A 16,501-nucleotide genomic window follows, 5' to 3' on the forward strand; every position below is an offset into this window, starting at 1 on the left:
TTTATTGAATCCACACATCTAAAAGTAATTACGTTAATTATTAAAAAATTTATATCGGACGTTTAAGCCGGTTGCTAGAATGTCAAAACTTTTTGCAGCAGTGTCACCACGTTTGAATGTCTTACATAATAATTTTCATAGTCCAACATAAAATTATTTTCTGATCTTTTTTTATTATTATTTAGCTAAATTTTTAGAGTACAATTTGCCTCTTTCCGTGTAGGATCAAAATCTCTTCCAAGAGCAAAAGAGGATAAAAAATAACTTTTGGGTAATACTTTGGCGAATGAGGCGGAGAATTATTATATATCTCTCGGATCAACAACGAAATTTTATGAGCGGTGCGCTCCAAGATTTATCCTTTCCCAGGAAATATCTTGCAGTCGCTTATTTTCGCGGCATTCGCGATACATATCCGAGAAAACAGGTGTAAATTGCGCCAGGCACTAAGGAAATTAAAAGAGCGCATCGCACAAGCCGTCGTTGATGATTTCGTGATAACTGCTGTTTATTGCGGCAGCATTTGCGTTCGCTAAAAATTCCGAGGGCGATCTCCATCGGGCGAAATGTTTGAAAAAATATAAAATATAAAATATTCGAAAAAATGTCGTCCTGTTAATCGAACAATAATCATAATGACGCGACGAGTGATCGGGTGTTTGGGAGGAGACGGGGGATTTTTCGTAGCTTATATTTATTCCCCGTTACATCGTCATGCGAGATAAACGTTGCAGCGGTCGCGAAGAATTCGTCGTAATCGCGGACGCGAATCGCCAGGCGTTGCCCAAAGCAGCAGAAACGTGAGAAAAAATATGGCCGGAGCACGAGAGTGACGCGATGCTGCGATAGTTGGGATATTTATTTTCTTCCCTTGCACCTGACGCAAGCTTGAAATTTAAGTCTCTCGCGGCGAAAACGCGAGTCGAGATACAGGCAGTATATACAACGTCGAGAATTATGTTAATTTCTTTTCTTTAATTGTATTCTGTAGACTTTTTAGCGAACCTTCTCATTTACTAAATAATGTTTTCGTTTTTTCTAAATAATGGATTAAAAATAGTAACTGTTAGGAAATTAAGATTACTTTAATTATTTAATATTACTTTAATTTTTTTATGACAGTATCATAGCAAGATCTTGGTGTTGAAATATTTCATATGTGATTTTTTTATTTACTGCACAGTTTCCAACGAGCGGATAACCACTTAATGTAATCGTGGGACAGTGTCCTTGAAATCATTATGAAATCCTGATACAATCATTTTGCAATTAAATGTAATTACAGAGTCAGATGAAATCATCAGAAATTATAATAAAATCACCAGAAATCATATGTAAATCAGAAGAATCTTTTGGATTTTTGTGTAATTATCATGAAATTTATGATGAAATTATGAATGGCTATCATAAAATTTGATGAAATTAGTACAAGCCTTTGGCTTTTGTAATTAATTTTTCATGTCGTTTTTAAAAAAAAAATGATTATAAAAAATTTTTATGACCCTTTTATTAGAAAAATTTTTTATCAATCATAATGAATCCCAATAAAGTCTTGAATATATCTATTTTCCGAGTGGCTAACCCTCAATTTAATTTTATTTGAAAGAAATTAACAAATAATGATGTTTCTAGTCAAATAAAATCATTTTTAATCGCAAGAAATTTGATAATTACGTATACAATCACGAAAAATTATTGTGTAATCAGATAAAATCAGATCATATGAAATCATGTAATCTGTGGGACATTTTAATTAGTGGTTACCCCCCTCGGTTTCCAATTTAGTCGAACTTATTGGAAACTGCATGTAAAATGGTTCTTCTTCCATTTAATTTGTTGTATACAAATCACGGCCTCGAATCTATATTATTTAATTATTTTTGCGTTACATTTATATCGCTGTTTACAACAGGTCAGGAATTCATTGTATATATTTTTTAGTACGCACAAAATGATCTGAAGTATCGAAAACAACCGATATTTTGATTGCTATGTATCACAGGCGGTGTATATGCAGATTCTTTAGGTGCAGAGATCTCAAGATCATTTTCTAAGAATCGAGTAACGATACGTCTGCGGCTTCTCGGCTTACGATTGTTACAGTATACATACATGCTATTACGAACAATTCTCGAGGTTACATTCTTCGATACTTCACCAACACGAGTCGCACATACATCGGAATATTACCGATCATCTCACGTAATTACGTTGCGTGCGATTCATTCGCCGCATTCAATAGCAGACACACGTATACGTGCGTCTTTTGTACACTAGAATCGTCTTGCCGTACGATGTGACTCACAAGGCGACAAAGCAGTTTTACGTTACACGTGCGCTAGCGTAAAATGAACACCGCATAGTTGCATTATCTCTCGCGTACGTCAATAAGACTGCGCCTAGCTCGTTATGGCTGTCTTGTACACACACACACACACACACACACACACGCACACGCACACGCACACACACACATACACACACACACACACACACACACACACGCACACGCACACGCACACACACACACACACACACACGACGCGAGTTCCGTAATTACACCGAGTTTTCCGACTAACGTCTGTCGGCTATCTTAATCGCATCGGGAGGAAGTGGGCTGAGGATGAAGGATGGAGGGACGGCAAACGAAAAATATGTTTGAACAAGCACGGGGGAAGAATCACGGCTACGTGGCTGGTCACAATTATTCTTCGCCGCGCGTAATTCAGTTTCTCATAAGCGCTGTCTCCGCGAAAAGAAGCGCGCGAAAAGAAGGGCGCTACGGGTATCGGGTGATACACGCTAATTACGTGTTCGCTTAATAATTACGGCACACTCGTACACACCGCGCACATACACACCGAGGCGCACTCGCGTACTATTAATCAAGCCCCTCGTTTCGCCGTATATAGCCACGGGAATAATTGAAGTTTTGACGAGTTCCCACTCTAATGATATCGTTCGAGTAATAAGAAACCACCGCGCGCAGATTCACGCCCTGCTCCACCTCCACCTCCGATGTCCTTGAAGATGAAAGGGCGAATTGGCGCGTGGATCGATGATCGTTAATTACCTCCAAGAACCTTGGCAAAGACGGCAGCAGGGTAAATCGTTGCACACGGCACTCGACAAAATGTTTGTCTCGTGTTGCGAGAATCGCGAAGATTTGTAAACACCCGAGGCTTCTCATAGTCGAGAAGCGAGTCACGCAATTTCGTGACTTGCGAAACGGTTACAACTTATTAAAAACTTTGCGGAGCTAAAAGCTAATCGTTTGAGATAGCTTTACGCACAATTCGTTTGCACGCGCGACATTGAGATTTAGAGAAACGGAAGTTTCTCAATGTCTTAATGTCAATAGTACGCTAATTCTCTGCAAGAGTTACCGCAATAATTTTGTAATATTACATGAAAATCCAGCTGATATTCGCGATATTGTCAGTCACACCTGCTTAGTCTCTTTCAACGCTTTAAAGCGCGGTTTCTGCTTTTACGTCTATTATTTGAATTAGCATAAGTGACTTGATAATCGTACTATTGGCAATTATTCCAAGTTCCGCGCGACTAACCCTCGTTTACCTTCTTCGACACGTACGAGATTATTAACTGCGAAGCAACTAAACCAGTAACCGTACTATTAATTAACCGAACGCTTAGAAACCGGAATTCATTCCGGAATCTAGAGTCGATATCAACCTTTATCGGTTGCTCGTAACCGTTATCATGGTACAAGTTTCATCGATTACATTTACGCATTTTATATTACATGTTTTAGAAAAACCATCGTACACTGCAACAGGTGACACGTGCAGTTTTATGATATTGAAGTTGGGAACTTGTATGAATTCCTCGTTGTTTTTAACAATTTCCTCCAGTTCTAAACGCAAATTGACAATTAAAACGGAATGAAATTTATTATATTATTCAAATAGTTTTTTAAATATATTTTTCTGCTCGATATACATTTTTTAATAGTTTAACAAAAAAGATTACAATGTTATACTCGAAACGTTCTAAAAACAAATGAAAAATCCCGCGTCTAAGGAAGCTCGGCTTAAAAGGTAAAACAAAGGCTCTTTGTTTTCCATTAGTTTTCTCGATACTTGACGTTTCCCGTCTCAAGGAAAACCGCGCAACGTGCGTTCTGACGCACATGTGCGTGCGTGCGTGCGTGCACAGACACCGAGAGGATCTCTTTCGCGAGGACGGAACGGTTCGCGCTAAGGCCCGAGGGAGAATCAGTCCCGATCGCCATGGTAACCGTGTGCGCGGCTGCAAGTCGCCCTCGCCCTCGCCCTCGCCCTCGCGCGCCCTCGCTCGTCCGTCCCCGTCAGTCACGAAACTACCACGGTCGTGCGGCTTCGCGCGTTTCCGCGCGCGCTCGTCCGTCTCCGGCGCGCTCTCGGCCGTCTCCGGCGCGCACGAGCGAAGCCAACCAGTCGGCAGCGGCAGTTGAGCAGTTGTCCGCGCGACCAGTTTGATTTCGCACGTATCCGCGACGGACGGTCGCCGTTTCGACGCGTGTTTTGCCTGTGCGAACGCACGCACGCACGCACGGTACGCACGGGGCGAGCCGCGTTCATACCCGGCGACACTCGTGCTCCGTTCTCGCGCGTCGCGTGACGTCCCGCGTTCGTCTCCGCCCTGGAGACTGTCGTCGTTCGAAGGCGCGGAGCGTGTTTTCGGTAGTGTGTTTTGCGAGAGAGCGACGCGCCGCACGGCGCCCGAAGGCAAATACCTGTGCCCGCCGTGTGCCGACTTTCGAGCCGACTCTCGACGAGTCTTGTTTTTTTTTGTTTTTTTTTGTTTTTTTCCCACCTCGGCGCTGTGTCTTCGACACACGTCCGTCCTTTCGCGCGTTTGCATTTCCGCGGGCGGGCGAGGGTCCGCGAACCGAGATTATCGCGATAATTCGCTAGGAAATTTGGAATCCTTTGCTGTTTTTTTTTTTTGTCGCGTGTCTCGCGTGGAGTCGGGGACTGCTGTGCGCCGAAGGAGCTCCGAAGGATCTCGGAGTCGCTTACGCGATTCTCTCTAACCCTCCCGCTCCGCGTCGAGCTATTTGCGCGCGCGTGCGAGTCACGCGTTGTGCGGCAGTGTCAAAACCACCTGTGGATCTCGCCGCCACATTGCACGAGTAGCACAATAGTGACAGTGACGACGACGACGTCGGCGATGCCGGCGACGGTGGCGACGATGCGCGACGATTGAAGGCGCGCGTTTCGAGCCTTTGGCAAAAAAAAAAGGGAAAGAAGCTTCGCCCAAACGTGCACCCCCGCGACCGATTGATGATGACCATGTTCGGCACCCTCGTGCAGAGGCTCACCTCGCCGGTGACCTCGCCGACGAGTCCGCGACGGCGTTTCAAGTCGCCGTCGCGCTGGGAGGTGCAGAGCGACCCGGAGGACGACTCGGCCGTGCCCGTGAGGAAATCCAGGGCCAAGCATCTGCTGGACAAGCGCAAGAGCAAGAGCAGGGCGCGCGCGCTGCACTCGTCGCAGTCGGACCACCTGCAGACCTGCAACGCCGCCAACGGTAGCTGGCACGACGTCGCCTTTCCACCGCTGCGCGGCACCAAGAGCCTCGGCAGGCTCGACGGCATGAAAGAGGTGAGAGAGGCCTCGGAGACTCGGTTTGCACCGAGTCCAGGAGGGAGGTCTGCTCGAGCGACGGCAGCTCGGAGCGTGAAGCGCGCAATTAGCGAGTACGCTCCGAATTTGCGCGTCAAGCGTGCGGAGCGTTGTCTGTGCTTGTTTAACGTTCGATGAACAACAAGGACGAATTACGCTCTGTGCGTTTGACGCGCAATTCGGCACGGCCTAGAGGATAAGTTAATTCCCGTCTTTTTTTCGCGCGATCCGATTGACAATCGGCTGCGTCGATTTGAAAAATTCCAAAATTCAAATTTCAAAATTTGAAAATTTGTCAGACAATACGCTTCACTCGTCCCGGAAGCGAATCGCGAATCCTCCGCATTGTAGGATTCCATTTGCATTTTACGAGTACCCGCGCACGCACAATCTCGTCGTTTTACTTGCTTCGGGTAAACTGAGCGAACAAGTATTTCATTTGGAATTAGAAGACGGAATAATCTTGCGCAAGAAGAGGTAGAGAGATGGGAGCTTTCATTTTAGAAAAGGCTCTTTAACAGTTGATTATTCATTAATTGCGTGTTAAACGAAATACCGCCATCGATAACCGCGAGTTACTCGTTTCCGCGTAATCGTTAATCCCTCTCGGTACCTAGTAACGCAAGTTTCTGCGTTTTCAAAACGGATCGGTTTCACTGTTGGGAATGTATCGGTGCAACGGTCCGTTACGTATTAACGATCTTGGGCCGCGCGAGCTATCGAAAGTGCTCGGAATCGGATCGTGACGCACGTCCGCAAAATGTCGGGGGTATCGTACGCGTCAATTATTTTACGAATTTATGGATTGGGTAATCTGCTGTTCCAGTAGAGTAGGTACCAGGCATTCGTAACTGACAACCACATTCTACGCGTTGCGCCGTGTGTGTGTGTGTATGTTGCGTATGTGTTTACATAGGACAGGTTAAGGATAAAAACGATAGTCTCGCGGAATGGGTGTGTGTGTGTATGTTGCGTATGTGTTTACATAGGACAGGTTAAGGATAAAAACGATAGTCTCGCGGAATGGGTAAAAACGCGCGCACTTTTGTACACACACTCGCCTTCTTGTTAACAATATTATAATAGGCCGATGTTACGAGCTAGGAAATAGTTACGGCATGATATAAACGCTAGAGTTTATCTATATTGATAATGTTATGTTTATGTGAAACCAACAAACGATGGAATCACTTTTCAACGAGATAGCATTATATATTTTTATTAGGTACGAATAAAGATAATAAAGTTTATATAAACTCTCTCCATCAAATACAATAAGCTTACAAAATAATTCATAAATCTTTGGAACTACAGTTTTATAAATAATACTAATTTATCCGAAATTTTTTGCCGCTCTTATACAAAGTTTTCACGGAAAGAACAAATTTATTGTAGTATTTAAAAATTTCGCTAAATACAGACCAGAAAATAATTTTACGTTGTGCTGTCAAAATTATTCTGTTAGGAAACATTCGAGCAAAATGTTTTGACGTTCTAGCGATCACGTTAAGCATCCGCAAAAAATTTTGCTGAAATACAGATTTGGAGATCATATCGAATTATATGAAAAAAATTGTATGACCAATTTTTTTCAAATGGTTTAATTGAATTATCTTCAGATCTGTATTTCGGCAAGACATTGTTCTTTCCGTTCAAGAAATGAATATACGGTATTTTCGGGGAAAAAGCAGTCTCTTTTTTCCAGGGTTTTATTACCAAACTTCTCTTTACAATTACTCGCCTCGTTATAATCTCATTTGGATGAGCGGTGATTCTCTCTCTTTAATTAAACGAGTAAACAGACATCACAATGTGCGTATCGCAACCTGATTATATAATTACTCCGTAACGCGGCGGTTTTTATATTTATACGCACGCATATTTCATGAGCTTCACGTAATTCGCACAGGTCGGTTATGTTATTGCGATGCTCCTTTCGTTGTCTTACGCGCGTTACATCTTATAACTGTTTGCTTTTGGCGGTAGCATAAATTACCTTTCACATGCCTTTTACTTCGAAAGTGGTACAGGTCAATTTTCGAAAACCACCGAAATAGAGTACGCGACGTGAGAAGATTCTTAAATCACAAAAGCGAGACGCCAACGTACCGAGAATGATAAGAGAACAGAGTTGACTTCAAAAATATTGTGCCCCACACTGAAAAAAAAAGACTGGTAATAACTACCAAATGTATAGTGAAATAATGTCAATTAAATATTTGGCTAATGTAACCAAAAATAATTTCACTTGTCCAAATATTCAATAACTTACACCGGATTTGATAATACTTACTAAACATTTAGAAACACAAAATTATTTTTGGTTATATTGACAAAATCGAGGGGAAATTCACAGCCGGCATTGGTGTACAAAATTTCGGCAGTGGACTGCCGAAAAAAGTAAGCAGTGACCTATAATATTGACGGCATTGTCGTCAGTGGTTGGGGAGTGGTGAGCTCACTTCAGAGTCGGTTTTTCGATCATGGGGTTGAGCACAAAAATTTTTGAATACTTCGGGAAAGCTTTAGAATTCTTGGGCAGGCATTGGCGTATGATAATGGGCACGCGGTAGTGTTCATAATTGCATGGCATTGCCTTAATTTTAATATAGGATTGACGGCATTGTAGGCATTGACTAACAATAAGCATTGTCGGCAGTGTACAAAAATGTCGGCAGTGTTTTACAGCAATGCCAAAAATCGGCATTGGTGTACAAAATTTTGGGTTGTGAATTCCCCCTCGGACAAAATATTTAATTGATATTATTTCACTATACATTTGATAGTTATAATTAGACTTTTTTTTCAGTGCATGTGCTTTAAAATACAATTTCTAAGACTATATGTTCGTTGAATTCCTTTATAAGTTCATTGGGAAATTGAGATATATCGCTTAAAAAAAATATTTGAAAATGGAATCTTAAGAATGCACGCGCCCAAAAATTAATTGGAATATTTCCTCGTATAATATTTGAAAAATGTAGTATACCTATTGTCGCGGAGTAAGAGGCTAGTTTTTTTTTTCGCGTGTTTGCATCGACACGTAAACGGAGCGGATACGAATGAAAAAATGTTGGCCGCAGTTTCGAGTTGGATCGTTTGTTTACCGTATCGCGCAAGGTCGTCGACGATCTCTAAGCACATTGATCACGCATTTGCTACGTAGAAGTACATGTATTTGACTGAGATCGCCAATTTACGTTATCTGCACTGCTGCAACTGATCCGATAAATGTACATGTTGAAATGTATACAAGAAGAAAACGGGGACCAGAAATGAAAATGCATGTAGTCACGTTACAAAAATGATATAGAATAACACACATATAAAAATGTGTACGCGATTCAATTTGAATATTAACAATTTTGAAATAAAAAAATTAATTAAAAATTTTTTAAGCGGACGATATATAATATTGTTTTGATAACAGAAAAGACTAATTTTCCAATTAAAAATCTTTAGATACATTGTCGAATAATTTTGATATTACTGAGAGAAGTCTGGTTTGATAAGATCAACCAACGTTTGGTTTAATAGTGATCAAACGAATTTTGTAGTTGCTAGTACCAAAAACTTGATTACATTTAACGAAACTTTTTGCAATTTGTTGTTTGAAAATAATTATTTGGTTAAGGCTACAAATTGTTTGATGAAAATAACTATATATTTAGTAATTATAACTATGAAATTCATCACTATGCAACCAAACGTTTCTCTCAGTGTAGCATGAGCTCCGTTTAACTTTCCATTTTTATTAGTCCTTAACAACCCAAATACATTTTTCGCACGTTTTTTTTTTTTTTTAGTCAAGATTAGGCGTTAAATGGTTATGCAAATACGAAAATTCGTCACTCGGCCTTCGTTTTTCGACTTTCTACTCGAGAAACGGCTACTTCTCGTAGAGACGGGTGTTAATTGTACGAGCTGTTCGCGAATTGATTTACGCGGCACAAAATCGTGCGGTCCTCTCTCGGCGCGTTCTATCGTCGCGTGTTTCATCGTCGTCGTCGTCGTCGTCGACTTTCACGAGCGCGGCACGGATACGCTACTAACTCCCCGACTGCCACCCTTTACCTCCTAACCTTGCTCGCGATCAAAGCCTCGAACGTTGAATACCCATCGCACCGTAAAATCACCGGCTTTCACCGAGCGTAATACGACGACGTACCGCGAATGGCCAAACGTGTCTGTAATTCGTGCAAATTGCACGCGCCCCGCGGTCGATCCGCGCCTTCTCGACGAACGCGAAATCGCGTTACGTAGTCCGACACACATACGCGCACACACACGCACACGCACGCACGCGCACACACACACACACGCACGCACGCGCACACACACACACACACACACACACACACACACACACACACACACACACACAACGTGCAATGCTTACCGTGATTAGATTATAGAAACCGGATACCTCGCGACGATCTATCATAGCCGTCGAAGTGAAACGTAGACCGCCGCCATTAATTCATTAGGGCTCGGGAATTTTATTCCAAATATTCATAAAAGTGAAATAATTGCACTAATTGCCTGGCAAGTAATTTGTCCAAGTAATTTACTCTCGAAACTAATCTCGGTCGCGTGTTAAATAAGACGACGCTGAAAAGCTAATTTTCTTCTGTTAATTACCTAAAAAAAGAAAGTAAAGTAAATGAGAAACTTTTTTTTCGCGACTTAAAGTCTAAGCGCGCTCACAGCCATTGCGCATATTGCGATTTTTCAAAAGATGTTGTACCAAGATGAAAATAACCGGAGCCAATAACACATTGTTTCTCGCTTTCGTAACTTGACGTTTTCTTCTCTTCATAATCCATTTAATTCATAACTCATTTATCGTAAAGAGCTTCACAAATTTGAGTCAAAATTACGCTGATCGCTTCGCTTTTGCTTGCTTAAAAATTATCCTTATTTTTTCTTTTTTTTTTGCCACTCGTGACCGTGCACAAACGTTGTGCGTAGCGGTCTCTCGGGGGTTATTAAGTGTCGTCGTCGGCTGAGGCGGAGAGCGATGCAATTCGTAATTCGACGAAATTGCGTGGCTCTTTAACGACCTCGGTATTTGAACGACGACCCACCAAGAAGCAACGCTTTGTATCTCTCCCCTGGCCGCGTGCACTTACACACACATACACACGCACGGCGATCGAAGGGGGCATTAAGGCCACCACTAAAAGCGGACGCCGAATGTTCGTAATTCGAGCGGCTCTTAACGACGACATTGCCCTACCCTGGGCAATGTTACGTTACGAACCCTCATCACCACCTCGGTCGAGTCGCTTCTTCCTCGTTACATTTACCTCCCCCGCCTCTCCCGCCTTCGTGACTCCCTCTTTCTTTCCCGCGTCGAAAGGGTTTACACGTGAGACGCCGTTAATTTCGCGATGCAATCAAAAAGAGACGATGCGCGTTAGCAACGTCGTCGGGACGCGACCCTTGGCCCTTGGCGGGTTTTTACATGATGCCGTTATCGGGCCAAGTTAAATGGACGTGTTCTTGGCGGGCTATTTACCAAATTTGTACGTGCAAAGTCGGTGGAACGTTGGGCCATGTTTATTTTACTAACTAGATTCATTTGAGACGTACGCGCACGATTCGCACGGAGAATCCTCGCGTGGACACTTGTGTTTACTACAGAAAGATGTAGAAAGGCATTATCAGGCAAATTACTGGTTACCGAAGGAAGTGAATAGAAACGTCTTCTACTTTCGGGCACACTTGTTTTTCTCCATCATCACGCTAATATTCCACTTAGCCTCAATTTCACTCTTGTAAAGAGCCAGTAATGAAGCATTCGCCGCTCAATCGGGTCGTTATCAATGTTCCCATTAACAGTACTGTTTTTCATTAACAGTACTGTTACGATTGTCTCTAATTGCATTATTGTAATAATTTTCAATAGATTCTAATTACATTAAATTTATGAAGAAAATGGGAAGCGATGTAAATTCTCAAAGGCTGTTTTTCCTTTTCAATCACGCTTTTGCCATCTAAAAAGTTAACAAAATATATGTTTTGTTATTTAAAAGAGATTCGAAAGCTCGTAGATAATAATTTGTACGTGTCATTTTTTCAATCGTTATACCATTAGGAAAGGAAAAGAAATAAGCGTTTTGAAAATGCGTAAAAGGATGTAATGATAAACTTGCCACTTGACTCGCTACTGACCCCGTGTAAACTCGCCATTAACGATCCGCCCTTCTTGAACGAACCGCGAGGGGAGAGAGAAAGAGAAAGAACGGTGTCCACCGCTTGCAACCGCATACGAGATAGGGATCTGTCGGTGTGCAGCTAGTTAAATCGTGGCACAGCGAGCGAGCAAGGAATCACGAGAGACACGAGGAAGTCTTGAGGAAGCGTTGCCTCGCGCTACCTTGTTTCGGCGCACGATAAGATCGGCGATCGTGGGTGATGAAGCACGGTAGCCGAATCCCGAACGCTAAACATCGTCCAGCGAATTGTTATCTCTCTCTCTTCATTTTATTTATATTAACGTTCGCTTTTGTGTTCCCGTTTTGGCCGATCCGCCACGAGATTCTCGAACGTTCGAGGTGCCAGCTTTTTACATATCGAGCTCTCTTGTACAAGAGGATCGAGGCTAAAAAATTTGAATTTTTGCACCCGAAGCGAATAACTTGCATCTTTGCCATATTGTGTTGTCCATTCGAGTCAATAAATTATAAAGATAAATTAGACTTAATTTTCAGCGTAGAATTTAATCAAACGACGCTTTGTTGTAATAAATTAGTCCAAAAGACGAGTGTGAAGACCAAAGACATGCATCTGGATACTCGGCGCGAGCGTTATACATGCGAAGAGTTAATCTTGTTTTGCGAACGTAAGCACCGTTCAGCAGACGCGACTAAAAACCCATATCCGTCGGAAAGCGGCCTTATAAGGGAGCTCCCGTTGGGCTTTCTACGGACTGTCCACGGACATTCCGAGACTCTGAATCAAACCGCTTTCGTCCAGTTCCTATGACCGCTAAGGAACGTCGATCTGACACCAATCGCAGCCGTATGAGACATCATCTCTCCTGGCATTGTGGTAAAAAGAGCTGCCCGCCGCGCCGGTTCGGAGATTCGACGACCACGATTACGAAGAATCCGTTAAAAAGGAACGTTACGCCTTTCTGTGTCGTGAGAGCTTCTTCGCTCTATCATAAAACGCTAGTTTCGTTCTCCTCGCGTGATGCGTCGTATCAATCTTCCTTTATAAACGTAGAACACGGCACTTCGCCTTCTCCGTTTAATATTCGCAATTGCGTGACTGCTCTGCGCTAAACGCGCAGTTGCTGCTTTTAATAAATTCGTATTCAAAATGTGCGTGTATCTCTTTTAAGCTTATCGACGTAACATCGTCTTATTTATTTTAGAAATATCTTTAAATAGCTAAATTTAACCATAAACCTCTTTTCCTCTGTCTCTTTTCGAGATGTGAGCGATTTGATCGAGTACAATATTTCATGGAATTCTTTTTTCTTAACGCATAATATAATTTATATTTCTTGCTTGCCGTAATCAGAATGTATGGTCGGAAATCAGACTTTGTTTTTTGATTAAGAAATTGATAAAAACTCGCATACTTAAACAGGCATTCGTCACAAACGCCAAAGCGTCTATATCGATAGCCTACAAATCGTCGTTCTTTGGTATGTTAATGCCGGGGGGGTTTAGGTGTCAGCGAGCGATTTGGTTCAGCGCGTATCCATTAACAACGGCGGCGAGTAGACAGGTCTCCATAACTCGCTGTAATAATTTAACGTCAGAACGGGGAATCTTCACGGCGGAACAAATCCACGCGCGGGATTCCGGCGATTCGCGTGTCCACAGATGTCAGTTTCTTCCCCCCTTTCGGCCATTGTTCATCGCGGCTGAAAGGATGGACGGGCAGAAGAAATGCTAATTGTGAATATGAAAATCGCGGCAGGGGGGTGTCCCCCCCCTATAAGCTCTCGTTCTTTACGAGGCACGTCCCGCGCGCGAAAGACCTTTTTTCGCGATCCCTTTTGAATCCTTGGAACGAAGGAGTTATGACACTCGTCGTCCTTGACATTCGCGACGCGTTGAGATTTCGGAGAAAATCGCGCTGCTCGAAAAGGGGGAAAAAATTACGATATTAATTTTTTAACTCAATGGATGCGTAAAATATCAGTTGTATCGTGTGCTTTCTCAAGCATTAAAAATATTTTTTGCGTTTATAGAAAAAAAAAGAGACAAATGAAATAATTTTCATATTTATACATCTATGCGTCGCCTTTTATTTATTTATTTTTTTCATCTTTTTCTAAATTAAAGTTTCTTTTTGCAGAAATAAATAGGTAATATTCACAATCTTCTTACCGTTTCTTCGTAAGAATTGCCCAAATATCGAATCGGCGCGTCTCATTCTTTTCATTTAAAGTCGCGACAGCGGATCTATCAAAGTATTTAGCAAGTCGTATTTCACATGCAGATCCTTAAACGATCCATTATAAAGCATTTCGTCCATGACATTCTTTTAACTTCTCTTTGTTCGGTGAATTCCTCGCGCACGTCCTTGATCCTTCCTAGAACGCGCTAGAAACAGCTCTTCTCGCGAGCGAAGAACGCGGTTCGCGAGGAGCGATAGAAAAAGAAAACAATGGAATTGCGCGGAGAGACGAGACGTTAAATCGGCGTTAACAGGAAGTTTCGGCCCAGTCCGATCTCGATCCCAGTTACCGCGGCGCTCAGAGGTACCCGACAACCACTGCAATTAACACCGTGCTTGATTATTACGAGATCCATTCGCGATATATCTCGCGGAATAATTTCGGAGCGAGTCGTCTGTATGTACATACACCGAATGCATTTACGGCGCGACTTCGTACGTAAGTCGCTTGTTTATTTTTAATTGCGTGCACTGTGTTTACCATCAAACCGGAATAATCCAAAGACAATTATGCAATTCGCGCTCTTGTACGGTTAACACGTCGCACGGACGAGCGTAATTTCTATTCGTAACGATTTTATGAATAAAATTGCGCGAATTCGTTGCGTCAAAATTGATCACCGTTCGCTTGTGAACTTGATAGAATTTTCAGACGCTATAGAGTTTGGTACTATTTAGCACGCTATTCTATAGATTCGAAAATATGAGAGACCCTAAAGATTTTCATTCTGTGGGCCACAACTTGTTTCTTCGAATATTTAAAAATGTAAAGGCAACACGAGAATATTCGAAATTCCTCTCTTTATCGTCAGACTTTGGAGCTTAATTATGATAATGCTGTAATAACAATGCTGACATTCGCTCGTGAGATTCAACGGAGAAGCTCCGATATTCATTTCCATCCGCGTCGCCTGAAACGATTAGTGCTTACGCAGGTAACAAATATTTCTGCATCTCGCATTACTAATGCACAGTGCGATTTGCAATGTGCCAATCGCGTGAGTCATAGCTATTCGATTGAAAACTGCGTTTATCCAAGTCTTATCGTAGCATACATATTCGATTATTGTGTTAATTGTGCTTGCTTCTTCTTTTCCTGCATTGCATTTGTAACGGAAATGCGACAAACGGTGTACAAAGTTGTGCAAGGTTTGAATGTTTATTACGTTCCGTTTCGAAGCTAGAAGAGCAAATGCCCTCCGCCGCCACTTGTCCGACTTCCTTATTCCGTGGCTAGCTGTTAACTGTTGAGAAAATTCCGGCTTACGCTATGTTGGTCACGGTAATTGTGGTAATTAAATTTGTGGTGGTTTCTTGTACTGTGACTTGAATTCCGCTCGCCCCTGATACTTGACGTCCGCATATTTATGGGAGCATGTAGCTTTATTAACTTATTAACTCGCTAAATTCAGTTAACCTTGCAGCGACAGCAACGAGTAAAATCTTACGAAATAACGAATTGGGGGGCTACATACGGACTTGAAGCTGATTTGCAGCATCGTAAAATAACGGATCTGAATGGTATACGTTCTCTTTGCGTCGAACGTTTCCCTCTCGTTTCGCAGAAACGCGACGCAATTTCGCACATGTTTCGCAGGTGTTAAATACAATGTATGAATTTTACGTGCACTTTCATGCAAATTTGATTTTTAACACGCCATTAGTAACCGTGAGGTCGAAAGATCGACACCGCAAACTTTCTATGTCAGCCGCGAGGTATCTCCTGTACTCATTAATAATGTAACTTTCTCATTTTGGCTGCAATCGATGCACCTTGCACCTCACGCACCTGCTTGAGAACTTATTGAGTAGGACGAGAGAAATTTCTCGAGGCAAACTAGCATGAGGCACTATGATATTTTTCCCGAGATAGCCGCGTTTACACGATTTCGTAATATTTCCGCCACTTTGCCGTTTAAATAGGCATTTCGATTTCTCTCGAAGTACGATCGTTTTGCTTGAACAAAGAGAAATGACTCGAGGAACTGAAGGAACTTGTCAGCACTTTAGTTGTTTCAGACTACACCGACATGTCGAGAACTCACATAAAAAGTTTAATTTACGCGTTAAGAAACGAGGTATATTTTTCAACTAAGAAGTCGTAAATTAAATTTGAAAACGTGACTTGCAAATGAACTTTGTACAAATTGCTTTTTTCATCTTTCAATTTTCGCTCTATATTACAATATATATTTTTTATTTCAATATATGTATTTTAATAATTTTTCTTTCAATAAACTAACTTATCCCAACCTCGACAATTTACACCAGTTTTTACAAATGCATTCCTGTTTTATGGCAAACAGAAAGCACTAGTGTCTTAACTACGCTCGTACTGTCAGATTTAGTACATTAGATAAGCTAATACACGCCTCGCACATCCGTTTTCTTCTACTTAAACGAGATTCTTTCGGCGCTCGGTCATTCGGGTGCTCAGAGTTCAAGCGTTT

General features: G+C 42.2%; 1 protein-coding gene and 1 long non-coding RNA gene across 4 annotated transcripts in view; both read left to right on the forward strand.

Annotated features, from left to right (window-relative positions):
* Positions 1 to 16,501, forward strand: part of LOC105201419 (rho GTPase-activating protein 20) — a 222,250-nt gene that overhangs the window by 111,755 nt on the left and 93,994 nt on the right. Inside the window, exon 1 of one of the 3 annotated variants that reach the window (XM_011169424.3) lies at positions 4,459 to 5,609. The exons of the other annotated variants lie outside the window; for them this stretch is intronic. Within the exon in view, the coding sequence (XP_011167726.1) occupies positions 5,289 to 5,609 (321 nt within the window). The 5' untranslated portion in view covers positions 4,459 to 5,288. Of the gene's footprint in view, positions 1 to 4,458; positions 5,610 to 16,501 lie in introns of those variants that run through there. 3 annotated transcript variants of the gene reach the window in all.
* On the forward strand, positions 5,616 to 7,704 carry LOC120358950. Its single transcript, XR_005575839.1, has 2 exons — positions 5,616 to 6,551; positions 6,625 to 7,704. It is a non-coding gene; the product is annotated as an uncharacterized LOC120358950 (long non-coding RNA).

Source organism: Solenopsis invicta, chromosome 11 (assembly GCF_016802725.1).
Source record: "Solenopsis invicta isolate M01_SB chromosome 11, UNIL_Sinv_3.0, whole genome shotgun sequence".
NCBI lineage: Eukaryota > Metazoa > Arthropoda > Insecta > Hymenoptera > Formicidae > Solenopsis > Solenopsis invicta.